The following is a 20,839-nucleotide window of genomic DNA, read 5'->3' on the forward strand; positions in this document are numbered from 1 at the left end:
GGAATGTGCCTGAAATCCAAATCCCTCGTTTCACGTTACTTCGATACTAAACACAACTCTGAACTAACCACTGTAAAACTTGCCTTTTTGGGGTTAGAGAAGGTGTTAAGGGAAAAAGAGATCCCGAACTGCTGTTTTGATGCAGTGGATTGAACTAATATTCAGTAAATTCTAACAATCCAGCCAAGAACATTATATGGACTTTCAAGTAGGAGAAAACTGAAGTCCTTTGTGACACATGCCTGTTCAACATATTCTGCGCTGCAGAAAAGATCCAACTTTACAAGTTGAAAGCAAGGGCAGTAGAGACATCCCAAGTGTTTTAGTAATTAAACGAATATGCATAATGAACCATATGCCCAAAGGGCCTGTTCTTCATGTGGGCCAGATTTTTGTTTGAATTTTTAATTTTTATATACAGATGAAACATTTCACGTAATATAGCAACAGTGCAAAGGAACATGCTATGCAGGAAGGGAAGGAGGAACTACCCATGTGAGAACGATCAGAATACACTTGATGAATTCTGCTCCTCAATTTCCGATTCAGAGCCAAGAGGGCTTTTTTTTAAAAAAAAAAAGAAAAGAAAAATCTTTTTCTCCTTTGAACAGCTGTATTAGTCATCTGTTCAGAGTCTAGAAAAGAGGCATTAAATCTATGTATATTTATATAGGTCATTTTTATCCATTTATATGTGTGAAATGGATTATATACACCAACACATTTAGATGCTGCAAGACTAGCAAAAACACACACACTACCTCAAATTAAAAAGCTTCTGATCCACCAGAAAAAGCAACTACAGGATGTGTCTCTGTTCAGCAGGACCCGGCGTACTGTGAGAGCTGCAGGGAAACGGGACACGCATCTGTCTGTGAAACAGGAACGGGCATTTTTAAAAAGATGGGTCAAATTCCACTCTCATTACAATAACGTTACCCTATGGTGAGTGTGAGAACACCAGGGCCTTGTTGCAGAAATATTAAATCTTCCAAATTTTCCTGGGGTTGAGCTGTGCTTCTCCTTTCTCAGTAACATTCACTTTTTTTCATCCCTTGTTCTTAAAGTGCTTTTCCGAGCAAAAGCAGCGTCCTTTGCAACGTAAGCCACTGTAACAGGTTAGCCCTCTAAACCAGCAACGACACTGTTTGGTGCTTCAAACTGATTTTCAAACAGCTAGACTGCACAAAACCAATCTGCTGCTTTTAGGTGGTTCTGATCCACTGGAGAAATTTCTATTTTGCTTTGTAAAACCAGTGAGCGGGGTCAGGTACTTGTCGGTGCGGGCATATGGGGAAAAGTAGCAGAAAAACTTTCCTGCATCAGCTTTACCGGATTTCTGAGTCAGGTTTTGGTTGGGTTTTTGTTTGGTTGGTTTTGGGGGTTTTTTTTTGTTTGGTTGGTTGTTTTGCTTTATGTTTTGGGTTGTTTTAATTTTGTTGGTTTGTGGGGGTTTTTTTGGGGGAAGGGGGCTGGTTTTTGTGTGTTTCTTTTTTCCCCACACTATTTAGGCTCTACGAACCGAGGGAAATCGAATCTTTATCAGACTTAGTGAGGGAAAGGAAAATTTGGGGGTAAATAGCAAAGAGTGCCTCACAGTAGCTCAGACGTGGCACTGCCCGTAGAGCGAAAAGCAGTACTACCCACGGCAGCAGCGGCTGCTCCACGCACCGAGTGCGGTGGGGACACACCAGTCGTGCTCTCAGGGTCGCTTGGGAGCTAAAAGGGTGGCTTTTCATCAAACCTGGCCACTTAAACTTTTCGTGGGACTTTGGGAGTTCCCATCGCTAAGTGGAAACGGCATGGCATGCAAGAGCAACCCTGTCCCCAGCCCTTAAAGTATTTAAAAGCTGAAATAACGAAGTTGTAAATAATGGCATTCGCTGCCCTCAGTCCCAATTCAGGGTTCGTGCTTTTGACATCGCCTGGTTTACGTGATCTACTGGTCTCCGCGGAAAGACAGATAAACTTCAACGGCTGTCAGAAGACAAAAATTGACAAGGAGCATCACCTTTCTCGACTGTTTAAATCCTTTAAGGAAGTGTTGGAGCAATTAGAGAGGGAGTCTAATCTTTGCAGAGTGCATTAACACTCTCCGACCTCCCAGACAATAGATCAGACCTCAGACACATAATGCTTCCCTAAGGCTTTTTAACCAGCGCATTTGATCTCACAGTCGCTCTGTACGTGTTACTGTAACTATCAGTGCGTAAGGCAGCATTCACTGGGCACTAAAGGACTATCTCTGCTAGGATTCATACAATTTTTAAAATAGAAAGCAGGAAAGCCATTGCAATTCATGTTGTTACAGAAGTATTACTTCCCAGGAAAAAAAAAAAAAAAAAAAACATTAAAACAATCCAGAGCAGCTCTGCAAAATGTCTTAATTTTTATTAATCTCATATTTCCTTTCTACTGCCACTGTTTATTTCCCAGCTTTGGAATATAAGTCTATTTTTAAAAAAGCATAGATTCAATTTTTTATTCATAGAAACAGTTATCTGATAATAATTTCAACATACTTAATTTCTTAACCCCTGTGGAGGGACTTGAGGGAAAGGGAATTGGAAGACAGGTCTAGTTTATTAAGGAAATTGAAATATATCATTGCAAATAATCTTCCCAAATGTGTACACCAAAGTATCTGGGGAAGCTTTCTCAACTGCTAGAACAAGTCATCATCAAATTCCTGATGGGCATGTTTGGTAAAAAAAAAAGTTAACATGACTGTATCAATTAGGAGTTTCCCATTTAATATTCTAAACATTTTAAGAAAATTTGCTTAGTGCAATCTTTGAAATGGAATTAGGCTTCCTTGCCATCATGTTCTGACAGAGGCCACACCTGAACCGTTCTCATATGGACAATGTGTAATGGGGCTTTGAAACCAGGTAACTGGATTCCCACCCGCTGCTAAATAATGGGTCCTGCAGTCTCCCTAAGCGGTGGGGCTTCCCCCCCAGGCAAAGTATTTGGGGTACAGTGCTAGTTAACAATACTTTACATGTATCTATTAATGCTTTATATTAGCTGCAAGACTTCGTTTTACTTTTCTAGACCTATAAAAAGTGCCTTTTCTGAAGTACCTGCATTACAAATAGTTTTTGCTGCTGTTTAAATGGGTCTCTCAAATTTATCAAGCCAAGTGCATCAAAAATGACAAAAAGGTCACATATACCTAGTATATTTGAAAACAAACAAGCCTTCAAAGTCAAAGTGTAAATGCAGTTATTTCTAATCTGAACAAACAATAGAATACATCTAATGAAAGTTGACAATTGGCTTTGATACGGGGCTGTGCAGCTCGCGGTTCCATTACAAGATGAAAGCTGAAGGAAAATAGAGAAGACGGCGACTTCTCCCAAAAAGCAAGTAGAAAGTTCTGAACTTGAACTAGTAGAGTAAGTAACGGCTGTTTAAGTGGAGACTTTTGCTCACGTATGACCCATCTTTCAGTAAACATGCTTACTTTACATGAGTGATGTTAAGGCTAAAGTAAATCAGCATATTAGACCAGGACAAAACACTACATGTTTACATATTTATCAACACTTCTCAAAATCACAGCACTGACTTTAAAACAAAAAAACACCTGAAAACAAGTTAAGCTTGGCTGCAGTGTGGATGTCACAATTAAGATTAATAGATTGAATTTTCACGAAGTGGTGGTGGAAGTGATCAAAATTATTGATGCTACTAGTACCAGTGTAACCCTTTATTGTGGCAGTAGTCATATTTATTAAGAATTAATAATACAGATTTTTTTTAAAGTCAGATTTCTGGGATTTTGTGGTTATCACATTTCTCCAGCTTTATTTTCCAACAAATGCTGAAAAAATGGAAGGGACATATTCTGATTTAGGGTACTTTTATTTTTATTACTAACCTTAACCTGAGAACTTCCTGGATGCTTAAGACTAAACTCTAAGTCAAAGCACATCTTAGTTGTTAGTGAAGAAAAGTAAAACTAAAAGAAAACAGGCTTTTAAAAAAAATATATTTTCCCTGTAGCTTCTATACTAATCCCCTTTTATTTCAGAGCTTGTAAAGGATCCGACTCTTTCTTATTTAAAAAAAAAAGCCCCACAAGAAGTAGAATGCTTTAAGAGAAACCCCTCAAGCTGCATCCATCTCCATCATAAAACCAAAATGTTGCATTACCTTCAAATAGGAAATTTCTTCCAGTTGTCAAGATTTCTGCAACTAGTGTTAGATTAGCGCTGAGAGAACGGGTGGATTAAATTCGAAATAAAATAGTTCAAGCAAGAGAAAGAAAACCTGCCAGAAAAATCTGACAAAAGCCCGAGTGCCCGAGCTGGCTCATTCATGAGGGTCCATCGCCACCTACAGGTTTCTCCTCCTTTCCAGAAAACCTGCTGCTCCTATTCAGACAGGATTTGCCCCAACATGAGGATGGAGATTTTTTGACTGATGTTAAAAAAACATTGGTTTGCCGAAGTTAACGGAGTTACGGTGATTTAAGCCACCTACAGACATGTGTCTATTTGTTCCCCCATTCTAGAAGAATAAACACTGCCCGTATGTTTCAAGGGAATGCGCTGTTCTAAGCTTACATCTGTGTTAAAAATAGAGGATTTTCCTTCCTAAAAAATCAGGAAAAAAGGAAGAAAAAAACCTGATAGCGTTGCTCCACCAACGACAAGGGAGATAATAGTCAATGTCTAACAATCTTCCTGTAAAACTAAGTGCTTTAAAGTACTTTCCAAGAGGTGTCAGGTCAAAGTAATGTGAATAATGAGACAAACCCAAGCAGATACTGACTGAAAGAAAATCAATACACCTAGGGTTCTGGGGGAGAAAAGTGCACACTAAGAAAGCAAAGGAATTTTTACTTTTAATGACAATTTCATTTCCTAATATGTACCTTTTTCATAATAGATACCATGGGGTTTCTACCTTTTTTTTTTGTTTGGGCTGAGCTGCATGCCTTTTTTCCATACAGCTTGCATCGTGCAAATCCATGCCAAACTTTGGGAATTTTACACATAAGCTTCTCAAATTCTGGTATTTCCAATAGTGGTGGGTAAGTAGCTTCTCTCACACTCCTGTTTAATGAGTCTCACACACGATGCAGCATTCATTAAACTTAGAATACTAATTTCACCTTTGTTTATGCAGTTTCTAATCTACAAATACAGTGAACTTTCAGGAAAGGCAACAGGTAAATTGGTAAAATAAGCATTGGGATCCTGATATGGGGTATCGTCTCTTTAGGACCAGATAAGCTAGCAAATAGTTACAAATAAATTCCTCTTGTTTTTCAACCTACCAGTTAATTGATAAGAATTACAAATTACTGCTTTCTCACAAATTCAGAAGATGCTCAAGACATTTCATCTGAAGTTCCTGTAAAGAATTTAAAACTGGAAAAAGAAAGGACACCAAAAGAGGAAAAAGCCAGCTTTCAGGCAGTATACACTTCAGTCTTTCCCATTTTTTTTGTAGCAACTTCTTAACATCAGGATGTAGATTTGTAAGGTAACAGTAGGAATTTCGAGCTAAACTCACTTTTGGTATATGTAAGTTTTGCAATTCCATCAAGAGTAAACGAACCGGTGCTGCCTTCACGGACAGCAAATTTGATCTTTCATAAATCAGTTAAATAATAGTCAAAGACAAAAAACATAATTAAATGCCAATCTGTGATTAGTCTCACAACGTATCTGCTAATGTGTGGTTAGAAACAGGGGTTCAGCAATGTTAAATATACAAATAAAACCACCAACAGGCAAGAACACTATTTTATCCTGCTGGACAAAGCAAAATAAATACAGGATATTAGAAAATAAATAGAAAATATACAAAATGGCATAAGATCAACAATAATACCTTACAAAACTTCAGAACTTCAAAAGACACAAAACATTATATATTAGGAAAAAAAAAAAAAAGGGGGGAGGGGGGGCTTCATAAATCAAACAGTGCAAGTACAAAACAATATAGCAAACTCCAGCCAGACCACAAAGAGGGTTTGCTCTTCATAAACATCAGATCAGGCACCTAAATTACCACCAAAGCTCTCTTGTAACTGTCACCTGTGGTGGGTATAATTACAGGCTACTGCTGCAAGCACGCCCACGTCATATGGCAATAAAAGGACCTACAGCTTGCCAAGACCAGGCAGACAATAGACAACACGCACCACCTGACGAGAGCCCAAAAAGATCAGCCAGGGAGACTAATAAAAATGACAGCTTCGAAACAAATGACAAAGCTTCAACCACAAAAAAAAGGCGATATCAAATTAGCTGGAAATGCAAGCGCCGAGCAGAGCACCCCAACAGGTCACAACTCGAGCGGAAAGGCAGTCAGAACTGTTTGCGGACGCAGTTAGCTCAGGTTTTAGCTACAAAGAGCACTTTTTCATTAGGAGGTTTGGGCTTTTTTTTTCATTAGATAAAATGCTTGCACATTTGGGCTTGGCTTTGTGGGCTGTCATTAGATAGCCAAGCAGATAAAAACGATATATTTCTAATTCAGCTCTGGAGACAGACAGGTAGCTGGATAGATGTGTGTATCTTAATACAGACACCTTCTGGGGGTACATCTAGGTACCATAACAAAGCTGAATTTATTTCTCATTGCCGTAGTTCTTTACCGGATGCCTGCATAGACATTCCTGCTGACCTGCTGTGCAGAGGCTTATCCTCCGGCAGACCCGGGCTTTTACCCGAGTACTTTGACTATGAGGTTTAACACACACAACCGACATATTAAAAGGGTTTATCATCAAGTAAAAACAATGTGCTGCAATTACAGAGCGAGAGGCATGGATTTGGGTGTCCCTCGTTACCAGGGCTGAGGGAATCGTCCCTATGTGATACATGCAAGTTTTGAGTACACAGTGCAGAAAGCGCTACTTTTCTTCAAAAATATGAGCACAAACCTAAAAGGAAGCTCCCCAACCCCAGCAGCAAGGGACCGTCTACACGGGGTAAGTGCCTTGTTAAGAAAGCCCAGAGGAAATGAGTATTACTCCTCGGATGCAAAATATGGGTTTATTTTTATTTTTGGAAAAATTCACTGGTAAAAAGCAAATTCCAGAAACCTCTGAGCTGGAAACATAAGACCATCTATCCTTTTTAAAGTTAAAAAGGATATTTGTACTGGTCTCTGCTCAGCTCCAGCTCGCCCTGACTCCAGAGCTTCAAACTTTGCTTTTTAAATCTTGTTTATCACGTTGTCAAGCTCCTAAGTGGTTATTTCCCTATTAACTTTGTCCTTGTTTGTTCTTGCATTTTTGAAAGAGCTGGAAATAACATGTGTTTACTTTGCTGTATGTCTCTCAGCATCATCAATATCACTGTTGCTATTCCAGGAATTTTAACTGCTGCAGCAAAGCCAGGCCTGGGATCTCGAGCTTAAATCGTATTCCCCTCAACCACAGAAGAATACTACTGGAAATGTAAAAAACACTGGAAGAAGGGTAAAACCACCTTTAATTGTCCAGAGAAGCCTGTTTCCCGTCTGAGCAGCTACTTGGAGGTGTGGGGTAACGTGCTCCAAAGGGCTTTGCACGTGCAAACGGTGAATTTTCACAGGCGCTGCCATGAGCCGCGGGGAGGAAGCGGGACATAAACGTTGCCTCTGCCATTAGGAAACTGCTTTTACTGGGATATAATAGCTCGAAGTAAAAACATACCTCTGATCCAGCCTTTTCACGGGAGTTTAAGTCAATAATTTTAAAGATGCGCCTTTGCCAGGGATTTACAGAGGGAAAGTGGGGAGGCAACGTTAGGGGCTCTGAAGAATTACTTAGTCAAATTCCTGAAGCTCTGCCTTTCACTGCTGCCCCAGCGCTAGCTCTAGCCCTAAAGATGAACAAATTTTTGCACCAGAGTGTTATTTTACAGCTTCCCTATTTAAATAGGAGCTGCATTCGTCGCTTTGCTGACTGCTTCTTTAAAACTGTAGCAAAACACAAGCTGCAAACGGGCTGAGAAAAGCCCTTAGCAAAAGCTCTACAGTAAAGCGGAAGTAAAGACCATCTCTTTTGCATTAATACTTTTTTAAAAAAAGTTTTTCTTTTTCCAGTACCCTATTCAGTGTTTGAAGAATACTCATTCTTCTCTCTTTAGGAGTACATCTATTCATTCTATTTAGCTTTTTAATGTGGAGACATTTTAATCTACCATTACTTTAATGCTGTTCCCGAATAGTTTGGGAACAATGATTTATATTTCATTTTCAGCTATGAGTATACGAAAAAAAAGGGAGAAAAAAAGACTATACCCTTCTCATCAGTTACACATGTAGTCATGGCAGGGTGGTTTGTGCTTTGTATCAGAGAACTGCTTGTTCAGAATTAGCAGACAACTCACAGGGAAAATAAGAAAGATTTTAGGGAAGCTCATGTGAGAGCACATCTTCCTTCCCCAGTCTATAGAAAAGTGAATTATTACTATTCAGTGGTAAATCACGAGCAAAGTTTCAGTGAAAAATTACCCTGTATCAGCTGCTTGGTTGGCTGGAGGTCCAAGAGGTGCCTGGTCTCTATCCTAAGTTGTTTGGATTTCATAGCTGTTACTCGTCTCCCTTCTCCATAGAGAAGGGATAGATTCCTGCTAAACTTTTGTCCCAAGAATTTCCCTTCATTGATCTGTAATTCCCCTCCCATCAAGGAAAAAAAAAATCACTGTGTTGCAAAAGAATGCACAAATTAAATTGGATTTTTTTACCCGTATATTGTTGTCATGTGCAGGGTTGAGTTATGCTTAGAACAAACACGACTGGAACATTTTGTGTTTTGCTTGGGAAGATCTAACCATACCATGCAGGAGACACTTGTCCACATGCAGAACGAAAAATTTACTCCAAGTAAACTCTAGAAGGCCTAAATTTTGAGTTAACAAACAACTTTCCTGAGGGAAAAGAACATTTCCCTCTTACTGATAAGCAATTAGCAATTTTGGAGGACACTCAACAAGCTAATGGCTTTTTGCCTGTAAGTCATCAGTATAAATATAGCCCAGCTCAACAGGGATTAAAAATTGTTCATGTCTAATAACATGGTTGGTGTCTCCTCTATGAGATGAGTTTAACTGGGCTCAGATCCAGCTCCTCGATCTCAAGCTCCAGTGGCAGCATGTTAAATGGTGCACTCGGAGACACCCAGAAGTTCACGGGCTGCAGTCTAACCTCTCTGCTGCTATCCCAGATTAGAACTGAGGCCAAACGAGCGCAGTAATGCACACACATGCAGCCTCACCCAGCTTGTCCCGTGACTTCTCAGGCTTCCGGCTCCCACAGCCCAAGAGGCCAGCGCCATAAAACGAGGTATCCTCCAGCTCTGTCCGGATACAAAAAGTTTTGGAGCTCTTAATGGAGAAGGGTGCCAAAACCTCACCTCTGCAGCAAGGAGCTCAAAAGCTTAAGCTTGGGTTTCCAGCTGCATCCACAACCCTCAGCAGCTACTGGGCATCCACAACCCCCCGGGCTTCCCTACTCGTGCATCAGCCGGCTTTTTGGTAAGTCCAAACTGCTCCAAAATGATCCCACGCCCGTCATTTTCCCAGCTGCCCACCATTAAATAGCTGCAGCCAGCTTGACCAGAAGCTCCACGTTTCTGAACACATCACCTTGCGTCACCACTTATTTTTTCCTTTCCTCCCGGTACTAACCCAGCATAAAAGAGTTACCAGACACGCTGCAACGTCCCTGCAGCACAAATGAACACTGCCCATGCGTGCTGCGTTCCCCGTCTGGCTGGCCCGGGCTGCCGGCTAGGGCTGAGCCTGCGCAACGGCTCCCGCTTGCACCCGCCCTGGCAGCAGCCTGGATTAGCAGGAAGCCTAAACCTGAGAGCGTGGGACACGCTGCCGGTAAAAACGAAGTACGCTGCATGGGTGAGTGTGCAGGGACCCTGAAGCAAATCGGCAGCGAGCACTGCCAGTCACACCGGAGGGGTTAAGGTGGCTGGTTTCCCATCGTTTGCCTGATCCTGTCAACGTCTCTTGCAACTATCGTGCCAACTTAAAACAAAAAAAAGAGTAGCAAAAATTCCACTCAATATATCCTTTTAATTTGCACTGGATTATAGTTTTTTTAATGCAATTACTATAATTTCATTAAATGACATAATTACCATTAATGCAGAGAAAACTGTCAATAAAAGGTGCAATTATGTTCTATAAAATCACAAGCACAATGTGCAGTGATGCATAATTCCTCATGAAAATCATTCTGTGGCTAAAATTAGCTTTTACAATGTTTTTAAAATACGTATTGTGCAGTAAGAATGATTCAGTTATTATGGACTTAACTTCCACCACCAGGGAAGAAGGGAGAGCAGGGCAGGCAGAGAGTGTTTGCAAGTAGAAGAAAGGACCAGCAATTTGGTTTAAAAGTGCATCAGAAAGGTAAGAACACAAACTTTCATATGCATGAGTGGGAAAAAACAAACAGCTTATAATCACACAGTTATACAAGATGACTTGCGAGCAGGCATTCCCCCAGGCACGTTTCACTACGCAGCTCCAGCTTTTTGGACACCAGTAATGCAGCGTGGAAGTGATGTCTCCACAGAGAAAGGTGTGACAAGAGAAAGGAGTGATGAGGACCAGGTTAAAACCACATTTGCCCTCGAAGCTGGGACAAAATTATCCAGGATAGGCTCTGAAGAGCGTCAGGCACACGAGCGGAACCGTACAGGGATGCGCTAGACTACATCTCTGGGTGTCTTCAAAATGCAGCCCTTTTTGAGGCACATTTCAGTCAAAACACAAAATATTGGGTTGGATACGAGATAACTACACCAAAATTAAATAAACAGAGTAAAATGTCTGAAGAGTTTTTGATCTTAAAAATCTACAAATCCCCTCAAATCCTGAATTGATAGAGGAGAACACACACAGTCTTTTAAGATCCCTCCTGGTACATGAACGCTATTAACTCTACAGGCAACATTTTCCACACGTGGGAATATTCCTGATACTCCCAGGCAGGCACAAACACGTGCGTCCATTTTTCACACCAGAACAGTGATGAAACGTACACTATAGAGAATCCAGAAAACCTGCTGACTCTTCCCCCCAACCCCGGATGTTTTTTCTAGAATTTCCGTAGCACAATTCACACCAAACCCTTTGTGCAAAGGGCAAACGTCACCAAAAGTGAAATTTTGCGTTTCACCTCATCTGTCTTTCGACCCTCTTTCCAAAGCCTCTAAACCTGAAAAATTTCTGATTTTACTTGTGCCTGAGCAGACCCGACCAGCATCCTCTGTGCCTATACAATGAACTCAGGTTGAAAGTCATCAGATTCAAATCGCCAAACAGTGATGAAAAATACGGTTTTGTTTTTACAGCACAAAAAAGTTAATCTACTCGCATGTTCTTGGGTTGTCCCCTCTCACCATCACAAACAAAGAAATTTAGCTTGGGATGGTTTGTCCCGTGAATGAGAAAACATGACAATAGCATTTTTCTCATTCACTTGTGTCCCGTCTGTGCTGTCCTCTGTTTCCCCCCTCTTTACGTGTCCCTCTTTTTCTCTCGTGCCCCCAGAAGTGGCAGCTATGCCCTTGTCGCGCTCGTGAGCCCTCAGCACGAGCGGGGACGGAGGTGCACTGTAACGAAGACTGAAACAGGAAGGTGTACGATAGCGCGTCTTCGCCTGCTGCCACGCTCTGACGATCTCTTACAAATATTTCTTCCGTCTGGCAGTGGGTTTTGTCCGATCACTTCAGAAAACAACATTCACAGAATTAGACTTCTGCTTGTCTTCATCCTCCTCCCTCCCTTTATTCCCCCTTGGAGGAAGGGGCGTGGGCTACCTGTAGAGGGAAACCAAGGGCAATACGACAGGGAAGGGGTCCTAAAGACCGCCCAATCTCCGGGATTATTGCAGTGAAGATATAGGGAGTATTTCGAATATGGCCACAACACTTATTGCCAGCGGCCCAAGAGACAATGTGTGTGAGGAAAAGCAACCGGCACTTTCATGGTTTGAGGGTCTGGCTGGCACTTAAACTACCAGCCACGGTTTCACGAACCCAGTTGAAATTGGGTGAGAAACTTTGCGCATCTTCCCCACCGTCAGTGTCAGCTAAAAGCGGGTTGTCCATAAGGACAAATATGGTACAGGCTAAGCTGATTCAAAGCCAGGTACTGAAGATATATAGACGTTGTTTGATGGGTAATGATGATTTTAATAATGCAATATTTAATGTACCTTTTATTTAACCTGTTAAGAGCGGATTTTATGTACAAATTGGCGGGGGGGGGGGGGGATGCTGCACCTACCATGCTGTGTGCATTTGTTTTGGTTTTGGCTTTTTGTTGGGGTTTTTTATTTGTTTGGTTTTTTACTATTAACACACACACTGGAAATAGCGAGAGATACAAATTAGCACATCATTTTATGTGCCAGAGCTGAAATATTTCCACGTGGAAAAAGTCAGATAGACTTAAATTTTGGTTTGTAGAGGAGGCCTCCTCTAATTATTCTTGCAGTCATGTATTTTATACCTTTCTCACTACCCACTTTCACTTTACCCAGAGATGTTAATAATCTGTAACTTATAACCTTCTTCTACCGTTGTGCTCAACCTCCTTTTCACTAGGAATCAATTCCTTTTTCTGCAGACCCTTCTTATTTTTCTGCTTCTCCACCACTTACAAACGTTTCCTAAGTCTGGAAAACTGAACCTCATAATTGCCATCGTCACAAGTATTTTGGTGCAAAATCTCTTAAGTACATGTTTAGATTCTTGCTGAATGGTGAGGGTAGGATGTGGGCACCGGGATTTGACGCATGTCCCTCCCTTTCCAGCCCCGGTGTGCACAACCGTCTGATTTCCTCGTGCACAGCCGTAGAGCGTAACCTGCTTCAGTGAGGTACCAGCTGCTCTGCTCTCCACCAGCTCTTGAACCATGAATTCTAGATATGATCTAAATAAGCTTCAGGCAACAGGAATTAAAAAAAACGCAGAGAAAAGACCATCTCATCCTACCTATTTTACATGCCAATCATCCCTCTAACCTACAGGGTGAAAGACAGCTCCTCTGTCTTTTGCTCTAGAGTTTCTTTCAATCAGGGGTGGTCCACTTTACTCATCTGTAGCAAATACATTTAAGTGTTTTCCTCAGAAGAACCTTTAAGTGACTTATAATTCACAGACAGTAAAAGGGGAAGAAATTTTGGAGATGTGGCTGTTACTTTACTTAATAAACACTCAACTCAAACTTTCTTTCTGCACGCTGGACCACCACAAAACGGTTTTGCAACCTTTAATAGCATGCCAAACATTTCAAGCATGAAGAAAATGTCACACCACAGAATAAAAAGCAGGCAAAACCTTTTTGTGCTTGAGCGGATTATGAGAAAACTGCAAATGGGGTGTTTACTACTAAGAGGAAAAAGGAGAGAGCTGAAAAGTGGGACACGCAGGTGGAGAACTTGGCTTTTTGTTTGCAGAGCGCAGCAGAACTCACTGACCAGCCTTTTCCTTTTCTCTTTTTTTAAGCAATGTATTATTACCATCAAGAGAACAGATCTGCAACAGGCGATGCCAGAAGAGCTGCTGACATGCCACAGGGACACGGGCATAGCAGGCATTGGTAACCTGCAGCAAACTGCTGGCTCATTGCAACACAAGACAGAAGGGACAAGACCCACCAGCTCACAGCATCACCCAAATCAAAGGCATCTCCCTGCATCACCCTCTCAGCCACCACCTCCCTCCTCTCCTACCACCCAATTACCACATTTAAAAAAAAAAATTCCAGAGTAATCACACCGTCACAGCCTTTACGGGGTGCTGTCACCCACCTGCTACGATGGACATGGGCATCCTCAGCACAGGTTGGTGAACACCTCTGCGCCGAGCACACAAATGCTATTCCTGAAGGTCTAATTTCCATTCCCACCGGGCCCAACATGGCCCAAGCTGCTTTGAAACCTGCAGCCCCGTAGCTACAAGATGCCAATAACAGCAAGCAAGAGAGGTCTTTGTGCCAGAGGCGAGGAAGGCATGGAAACACTCAAGATCTGATGTCACTTAGCCTCATGCAATAGAAGAAATCCACTTACCACAAATGCTATCACGCTCTTTACGGTGGACTCCCAGAGAAAGCAGCTCCGAAGGAATTGTATTGTATTCCATATTGCCATGGTGATTTTTTTCACACGATCAACATTTCTTGATAAGATCTGATAAATATGGAGTGGGAGGAGGGGAGGAGAAGAGGAGTTTAATCAAACACACTAATATCCTACTATTGCTTCAGAAAGAGGGATAATTTAAGCTACAAATGCATGCCAGGGCACATGTTACAAATAAAACCTCTATTCCAGAGGCACTCTCCAGCTCCTGTCTGCTTTATGACTACACCCAAACCCACCAGATTTTCCTCCTCCCTTAGGAAAAAAAAGGGGAAAAAAAAGCATGTCTTTATGCCAAAACTAAATAAAACAGTAACACAAACCTACCTTCATCCTCTTCAATTCTCAAAATACAGCAATGTCTCAGGAAAAGGGCCAGAGGAAATGTAATCAAAACACTGCACCTCTTCTCTATATGTTTTGTATTAGTCCGTAGAAATAAATAGAGAATTTTAGCCTTATTATAGGGCACCTTTATTTAAAAATAAGAAAATGGCCATTGTTCTAAAATCCTATGGACTTTTAAAGTAGCTAATTTAGACCTGGTTTCTTCCTTCCCAAAAAAAGGGAATGAGGCTCGCGTCGAGCTTTAGGTGCTGCAAACGGTGCCATATCCACAGCTATCATCTTCCCCACTCTGAAGCACAAAGCAGAACTACTGATGCAGACTAGATCAGAAAGCAGTTTTGCGTTAACACAAACCAACCTTTTAATATATACAGAAATACATGGAGTTTACATGTGTTCAGCATTTTATGCATAAGTAGGTTGTGTTCTTACAACTGTGCTACAGCAACTCAAATCTTTCCAAAACAAATGCAAGAGCTTAGCTCTGAGACTAGCTTCACCTTTTTAGAAAACTTGCGGTTCTCCTCAGTGAAGCGCTTTTCTCGGGGTTTGAATGTTCTAATACTTGCTTTTACCTAAAAAAAAAAAAAATTAAAGAAATTTAAAAAGATGTCACGTAGTTTTAAGTGCTTTGTATCACCAGCGTTGATTAGGAATTTTAGGATCATCCACTTTTTTCTGTTTCTACGCAGCTTAGGAGGAGCTGCTAGGAAAAATGTGGATGAGTTAAACCGGGCGAGGCTGGGCTCACTTCAGCAAGAGCAGAGCTGCAGTGTAGCCCACGATGGCCTTAATAAATAGGATTTAACTCTGTAAAAGGTTGTAGGGCGTAAACTATGCACCTAAAAACTAAGCGCACCATGTACAGGCCTCATTAATTTTCCTGTCAACACCCTGGGAAGAGATCATCATGGGTCAGCTTTTTGGGGAGGAAGTAGGTGTTAAAAGTAGCCTATAATAATCTAAACATTAAGCCCTATTTTGGCTGTTACAAACGAAGTCGTGGCATACAGCGATTGTCACCTCCATCCTAAGGTGCCTGTGGGCACTTGTCAGTCCAAAAATGTCCCCGCATTGTCCCATGCACCTGGAGGGGCCATCGCAGAGCTCTGATGTCCCAGTGCTTCTTCACCCATGGCATGAAACCCTTCACCACCAGATGCAACCCAGTCGGGACTTTTCCTGCTTGGCTCCTGGCTCTTAAAGGATCACCCCTCCACCCCACCCCTGCAGATTCACACATTTCTTACACCAGTGATAAGCAAAGAGAAAATATTTCAACTTACAGGATTAAATAGGACATCCAGCTCCAAGTAAATTACTCCTTTTGAAGCACGTTCCAAGTCTTTATTCTTCAGCGTGTAACAACTTTGTTTACCATTTCTAATCTATAGTTTGGGAGGTAGGGAGAAAAAGCATCAATATTTTCCTGGCTGCAATTCACAATATAAAGACACTACAAACAAATAAATAATTCCCAAGCACAAAAAAAAAAACCCTCCCCAAACCCTGATAATAGAGTCGGAGCCTGAAATACAAAATGACGGTTGGATTAGAGACCTATAAAATCACAGATTAAATCTCTTATGGTCCAACTTTAATTTACAGATCTTGTACTTTATAGTAGAGCAGTACACACAATAACCAGTCTGAAAATTCTGCCCTGGAAGCCAGTGAGTTGATGGGAAGTAATCAGCCTCCGTTATTACAGGTTTAAAATGGGATTTTTCTTCCAAAGTTCAGGAAAAAAGCCACGAACACAGTTTACCTACCTATTGCACACTCCAGTATATGTACCCACTTCTTAATGCTTAATTTATTGCAAAGTTGTCAAATTATTACTCAGGAAACAAATGCAATTCAAAGAAATTAATCAGTTTAAGTGGAGCGAGTGCTAACATAACAAATGTTCAAAATAAACTAATTCATGTAAAAGACTTCCCCCACCCCACCCCTGAATTTCAATACCATTTCTATGCTCTAATCTGCCTGTTGGCCCTATCACATTAAACATCTATTAAAAAAAACCAACAAAAAACCTCCCTCACCATTTTGTAAACTATTTGGCTCAAATCAAAAGCATACTCTCTTCAAAAAGTGATGGCAGAAAAGTATTTATTATACACAGTAGGATATGTATTGATTAAACATTTGGCTTTTTAGGAAGCAGACCAGTTAATTCTAAACAGCAGTAACATAAAAAGCTGCAGCTTACCAAAAAGCTACATTCAGGGACTGTAATGATCAAAGATTAAAGATAACGGAGGAAATTTGGGGGCATGAAATTGCAACCATATTTAAAACTGCTATTGCTGCTCTGGCATTTAGAAGAGGCACTCATAAACCATGGCAGAAATGAGTAAGGAAAAAAAGGCGTAACAGGAACCAAGTGATTTCACAACACAAGGGAAAGGTCACCTTCCTTCCCAATGTTCCACCCTTTCTGTACCAAATAGCTCATCACAGGGTAAATGGGTCTTCTGGCTAATGGTTGAAAGGGAAGACGGGTCTCAAGGACCAGCTTTGCATCCTCAGTGGTGCCCAACCAAAAACTCCAGCTTTTACTATGTTCTCATTCAAAGTCCTGCTTAACAGGATGCTGGGACTTATGCAGGCATACGTGGAATTTATTTAATAGCACTAAATAACAACCATAATAGGCACTGTAGTAACCTGGGTCATGAACCACCTCTGCTTTCACTGCAGGAGACTACACATAGGGCTGAAGTTGGCAAAGGATGCAGCAGCTTGGGAGAAGGAGGCAGGTCTATTTTGCAGACCAGCAGGCTCAGATAACCTGCAGCCTCAAAACAGAAGACCCTTTCCTAGGGTCAAATGGACTGGCATTAGAAGCTTCTCAGACCAACTGCTACATCATAAAGAATTTCACTATTTCAACAGTTTGTTTTTCCTGCCCTCAAGCAAGAACAAAAAACCCAAAGTTTTAAACGCTACTGAAAACAAAACAAAATTTATTTGGAAATTAAAGTTTTTGTTCCATTTCCCAAATTAACAGAAAAATGGATTTACTGATGGTAGAGACACAGGACCAGAAGAACTTGGTTTGCAGGTGTTATCCCATTGGTCCAAGGGGATGCCACCAGCAGCAGGTTTACACTGAGCTTTGATCCATGGACTCTCCTGCAACAGGATAGAAAGGATGTTGTTCCCAGTGTGTCTACAGAGATATAGGTGTCCAACACATCACAATTCTGGATTCTCCACAGTTAGTAGTTTCTGGGCTGAATTTCCATGTATTTCAGTTACACATATTTCTTGCAACATTTTTCGTACTACCCTAGGAGCAACAACTACTGGGAAGTTCTCTTTACATTCCTTAGGATATATTTCTTTCTTACATCTTTCAAGAGCATAACCAACAAGGGAAAAAAAAAAAAATCATATGCTGCTAAATTGATAGAAAAAGGAAAAGAATTTCTGTCACTACTGAGATGGTCTGAGTCAGGTATCCCAGTATTCTGTACTCAAAAAAACGTTTCTGATTTTGGGGAAAAGACTCTTCATTTTAAGCGCTGGAGCGGAATCAACCGTTTTGGGTGTGTCTGCAGGTGTGTTCGCACAGTAGGCTTCAAATCAGCAACAAGTAACTTCCACCTCTGTTTGTCTTTGGAAATAGGGGTTGTTTGTTGCTTGGGAAACTTTTTGAAATGGTGTCACTATTGTTGTTGTTGCTATTTTAAAATTGAAAGGGCAAAAAGTAATGCAGTACAAATACAGTTTTACAGGCAGCTTCATTTGGCATCTTTATTTCTAAATGTTTGACTTGTCTGGTAAAAGATGTTCAATTATAACTCAGCCTAAGACAAAACATTCACACAAATATGCTAGCTTTTGACCTTCTCCTGAGGAAAAAGAAAAACACGAGAGAGAAGAACGGCTACGAAATGGCATTTCTCCGTTGCATTTTCATTTGGATAGAAAGAAAAAACGCTGCAAAAAAAGTCAAAGAAAAATATCTCTTACAGTTTTGGCAACGTGCTAAGCCAGCGCAGTTCAGCAAAAGGTGTAGGGTAATTCTAACACCCATGACTGCATGGAGATTAGATCGGTGGCATGTCTCAACTGTGCCCAGAAGAAAACATCCAAAACAGCTTTTAATACTCTACATTTTCATTGCATGATGTTCCTGAGCCAGAGTTCAGATTCTGTTCAATGTCTCCCTCAATCTCAAGAGGCAGCCAGTCATATTAATTTCATTTTGGACCTATTTATTTCTCCTCTCTGGGTACTTTTCCATAGTCTCTGCTGTTCACAAGGACTGCTTAAACGCTTTCTCCAGCTGTGGAAAAGGTGAGCAGCCAGAGCTGCTCAGGCAGCCCAGGGGTCCTAGGATGAACCTAAATGTCAGAAAGATCAGATTTCCTTTATCACCCAAACATTTTTTGCAACATACTTGACCTCATATGGATTTCACCCAATGAATATTCCTGATTGCTGTGTCTACAATAGGCTCTCTTTCCCACGAATGTTTACATCTACTCATGGGAAAAGGGAAGAAAAGGAATATTCAAATTAAATGTGAAAATATCTGCAGGTGAGGTCCTTAAAGACATAATCAGTATTATTCCTTTATTGATGAGGTTTTATATTCTCACTGAATACTAATGACTGCATTCTGTGAAAACTTCTTAATAGCGTACAAACACCCTGGGGCTCAGACACCAAGCAAGAGTGCCCATAACCACATGATTAACATGAGGACAGTAGCGCTGACCCCACCGACATGCTTTGCGTTGCAAGGTCACCATCAGGAAAAAAGTCAAGATTTTCATCCCCTGGGAATTTCTGATATTTGAGGCATTTCCCTGTTCTGAATCAACACAGAAAGACAAAATATCAATATAAATAATTTTCAGACAACAAATTGTGTATTCTACACCACAGTCCCTTCTCCACACCAGGCCACGTGAAGGAAATTATCGGTTGGAAGAAAAGCTCAAATTCTTTCTGCATTAAATATTTCAACCTACAGAGGCACTTCAGACAAAGCACTGCCAGAAGTTGCCTCTAACTGAAGGAAACATTCAGGTATGTGAGACCACCGTACAGTCAAGGCCCAAAGTGCACCAGGTTCCTTTCAAATGAATGAATATATTTGCTAAACTCTTCCCACAGATGTCCCCAGTAAAACAAATGTGACTAAACACGGTATTGATGTAGCCAGCCAATGCTAAATCTATTAAGCAACAACCTTCTGACCGCTTGGGAATTTTAATGAAATAGCGAAAGCCGAGATTGATATGACACAAAACACAGAGAAGACAGGACCCTTACGCAGCAAAGGGTGTTTTTTCATTGCTCTTGTCTCAAAGAAATATGGTTTAGTGGCCTTTTTTTTTTTACATTGATTTTAAGAAAACTTCACTCTGTATCCAGCTTTGATGCAGATTCAATGTCATATATTGATGACCTGACAGAAGAATGCTGGGTTAAACCTCTGTACATCAACACCGGTGACGTGTGGAAAGGGTAATGGCTACTCTCCAAGGGTAATTCATCTAAAGCATTTGGGACCTCTGATATTCCTGCTTGAGCTCATTGCTGATGCACAATGTCATACCATTTGCCCTGAATAACATAAAGCTGTCTTGTAATAGACACACACCTACCCTTATCAAAGGACATACTTCCCCAGGAAAAGATGAAAGCAAGCCACATATTTGATCCACCTGGACATGAATAGAGTTTTTTGTTTCTCCCCAGTCTTGCAATATACATTGATTCGATTTTGTACGCAATGCCCGTTCATTTATCCCAAAACTCTTTGCCCCAAATATTTAACAACCTTCTGTGGTATCAAAAGTAGAATGGAAATTGGGGTTCTTGGCAGAGGATTGATATCCAAAGACTGAATAGACATGGAGCTGATGGTCTGAAAGAAAGCAGGCAGCCACACGAGGGCTTCCAGGCAGTCTGAGGAGCTGAAAACCCTCGGAACACAAGGAGCCCAGGTGGTACTTGAGAAAAACATTCCTGATGATACCATTTCAGTGAGTAGCATGTGGTCAGGGAAGAATTTAATTTCAGAAACGAAGTGTCATTTTTTCCTGGAAGAGATGTGGAGTTTTTCCCCATTCCAAAATTTCTGGTTCATGACACGGATAAAAGTCAGAAGCAACTATCCACTTCACAGCTGCTTCTACTGAATAAATGCAGCATTTTCACTTTTCTCAAACTGTAAAGCTTTCTCCTGGAAAAGGCTGTGCACTCATGGTCAAGTGCTAAGTAATTGCAATTGTCAGGTGTCTGCTCTCTGAATCCAGGCCATGCTTTAGATAATTAAGCTTGTGAAAGTCATACTACTTGTTTTCACTGTATCGTTGGCTACTGACCTTGCTTGGCACTT

General features: G+C 41.1%; 1 protein-coding gene across 3 annotated transcripts in view; it reads right to left on the reverse strand.

The window, feature by feature from the left end:
* MCTP2 (multiple C2 and transmembrane domain containing 2) overlaps nucleotides 1–20,839 on the reverse strand; it is a gene marked incomplete at its 3' end in the record, with an annotated part of 103,673 nt that overhangs the window by 31,361 nt on the left and 51,473 nt on the right. For all 3 annotated transcript variants that reach the window (XM_082004918.1, XM_082004920.1, XM_082004919.1), the window contains 3 exons: nucleotides 15,759–15,860; nucleotides 14,973–15,047; nucleotides 14,053–14,172 (listed from right to left, as the gene is read on the reverse strand). In XM_082004918.1, the coding sequence (XP_081861044.1) occupies nucleotides 14,053–14,172; nucleotides 14,973–15,047; nucleotides 15,759–15,860 (297 nt within the window). The remainder of the gene's footprint in view (nucleotides 1–14,052; nucleotides 14,173–14,972; nucleotides 15,048–15,758; nucleotides 15,861–20,839) is intronic.

This window comes from Phaethon aethereus (assembly GCF_964289735.1).
Source record: "Phaethon aethereus genome assembly, chromosome: 12".
Lineage (NCBI taxonomy): Eukaryota > Metazoa > Chordata > Aves > Phaethontiformes > Phaethontidae > Phaethon > Phaethon aethereus.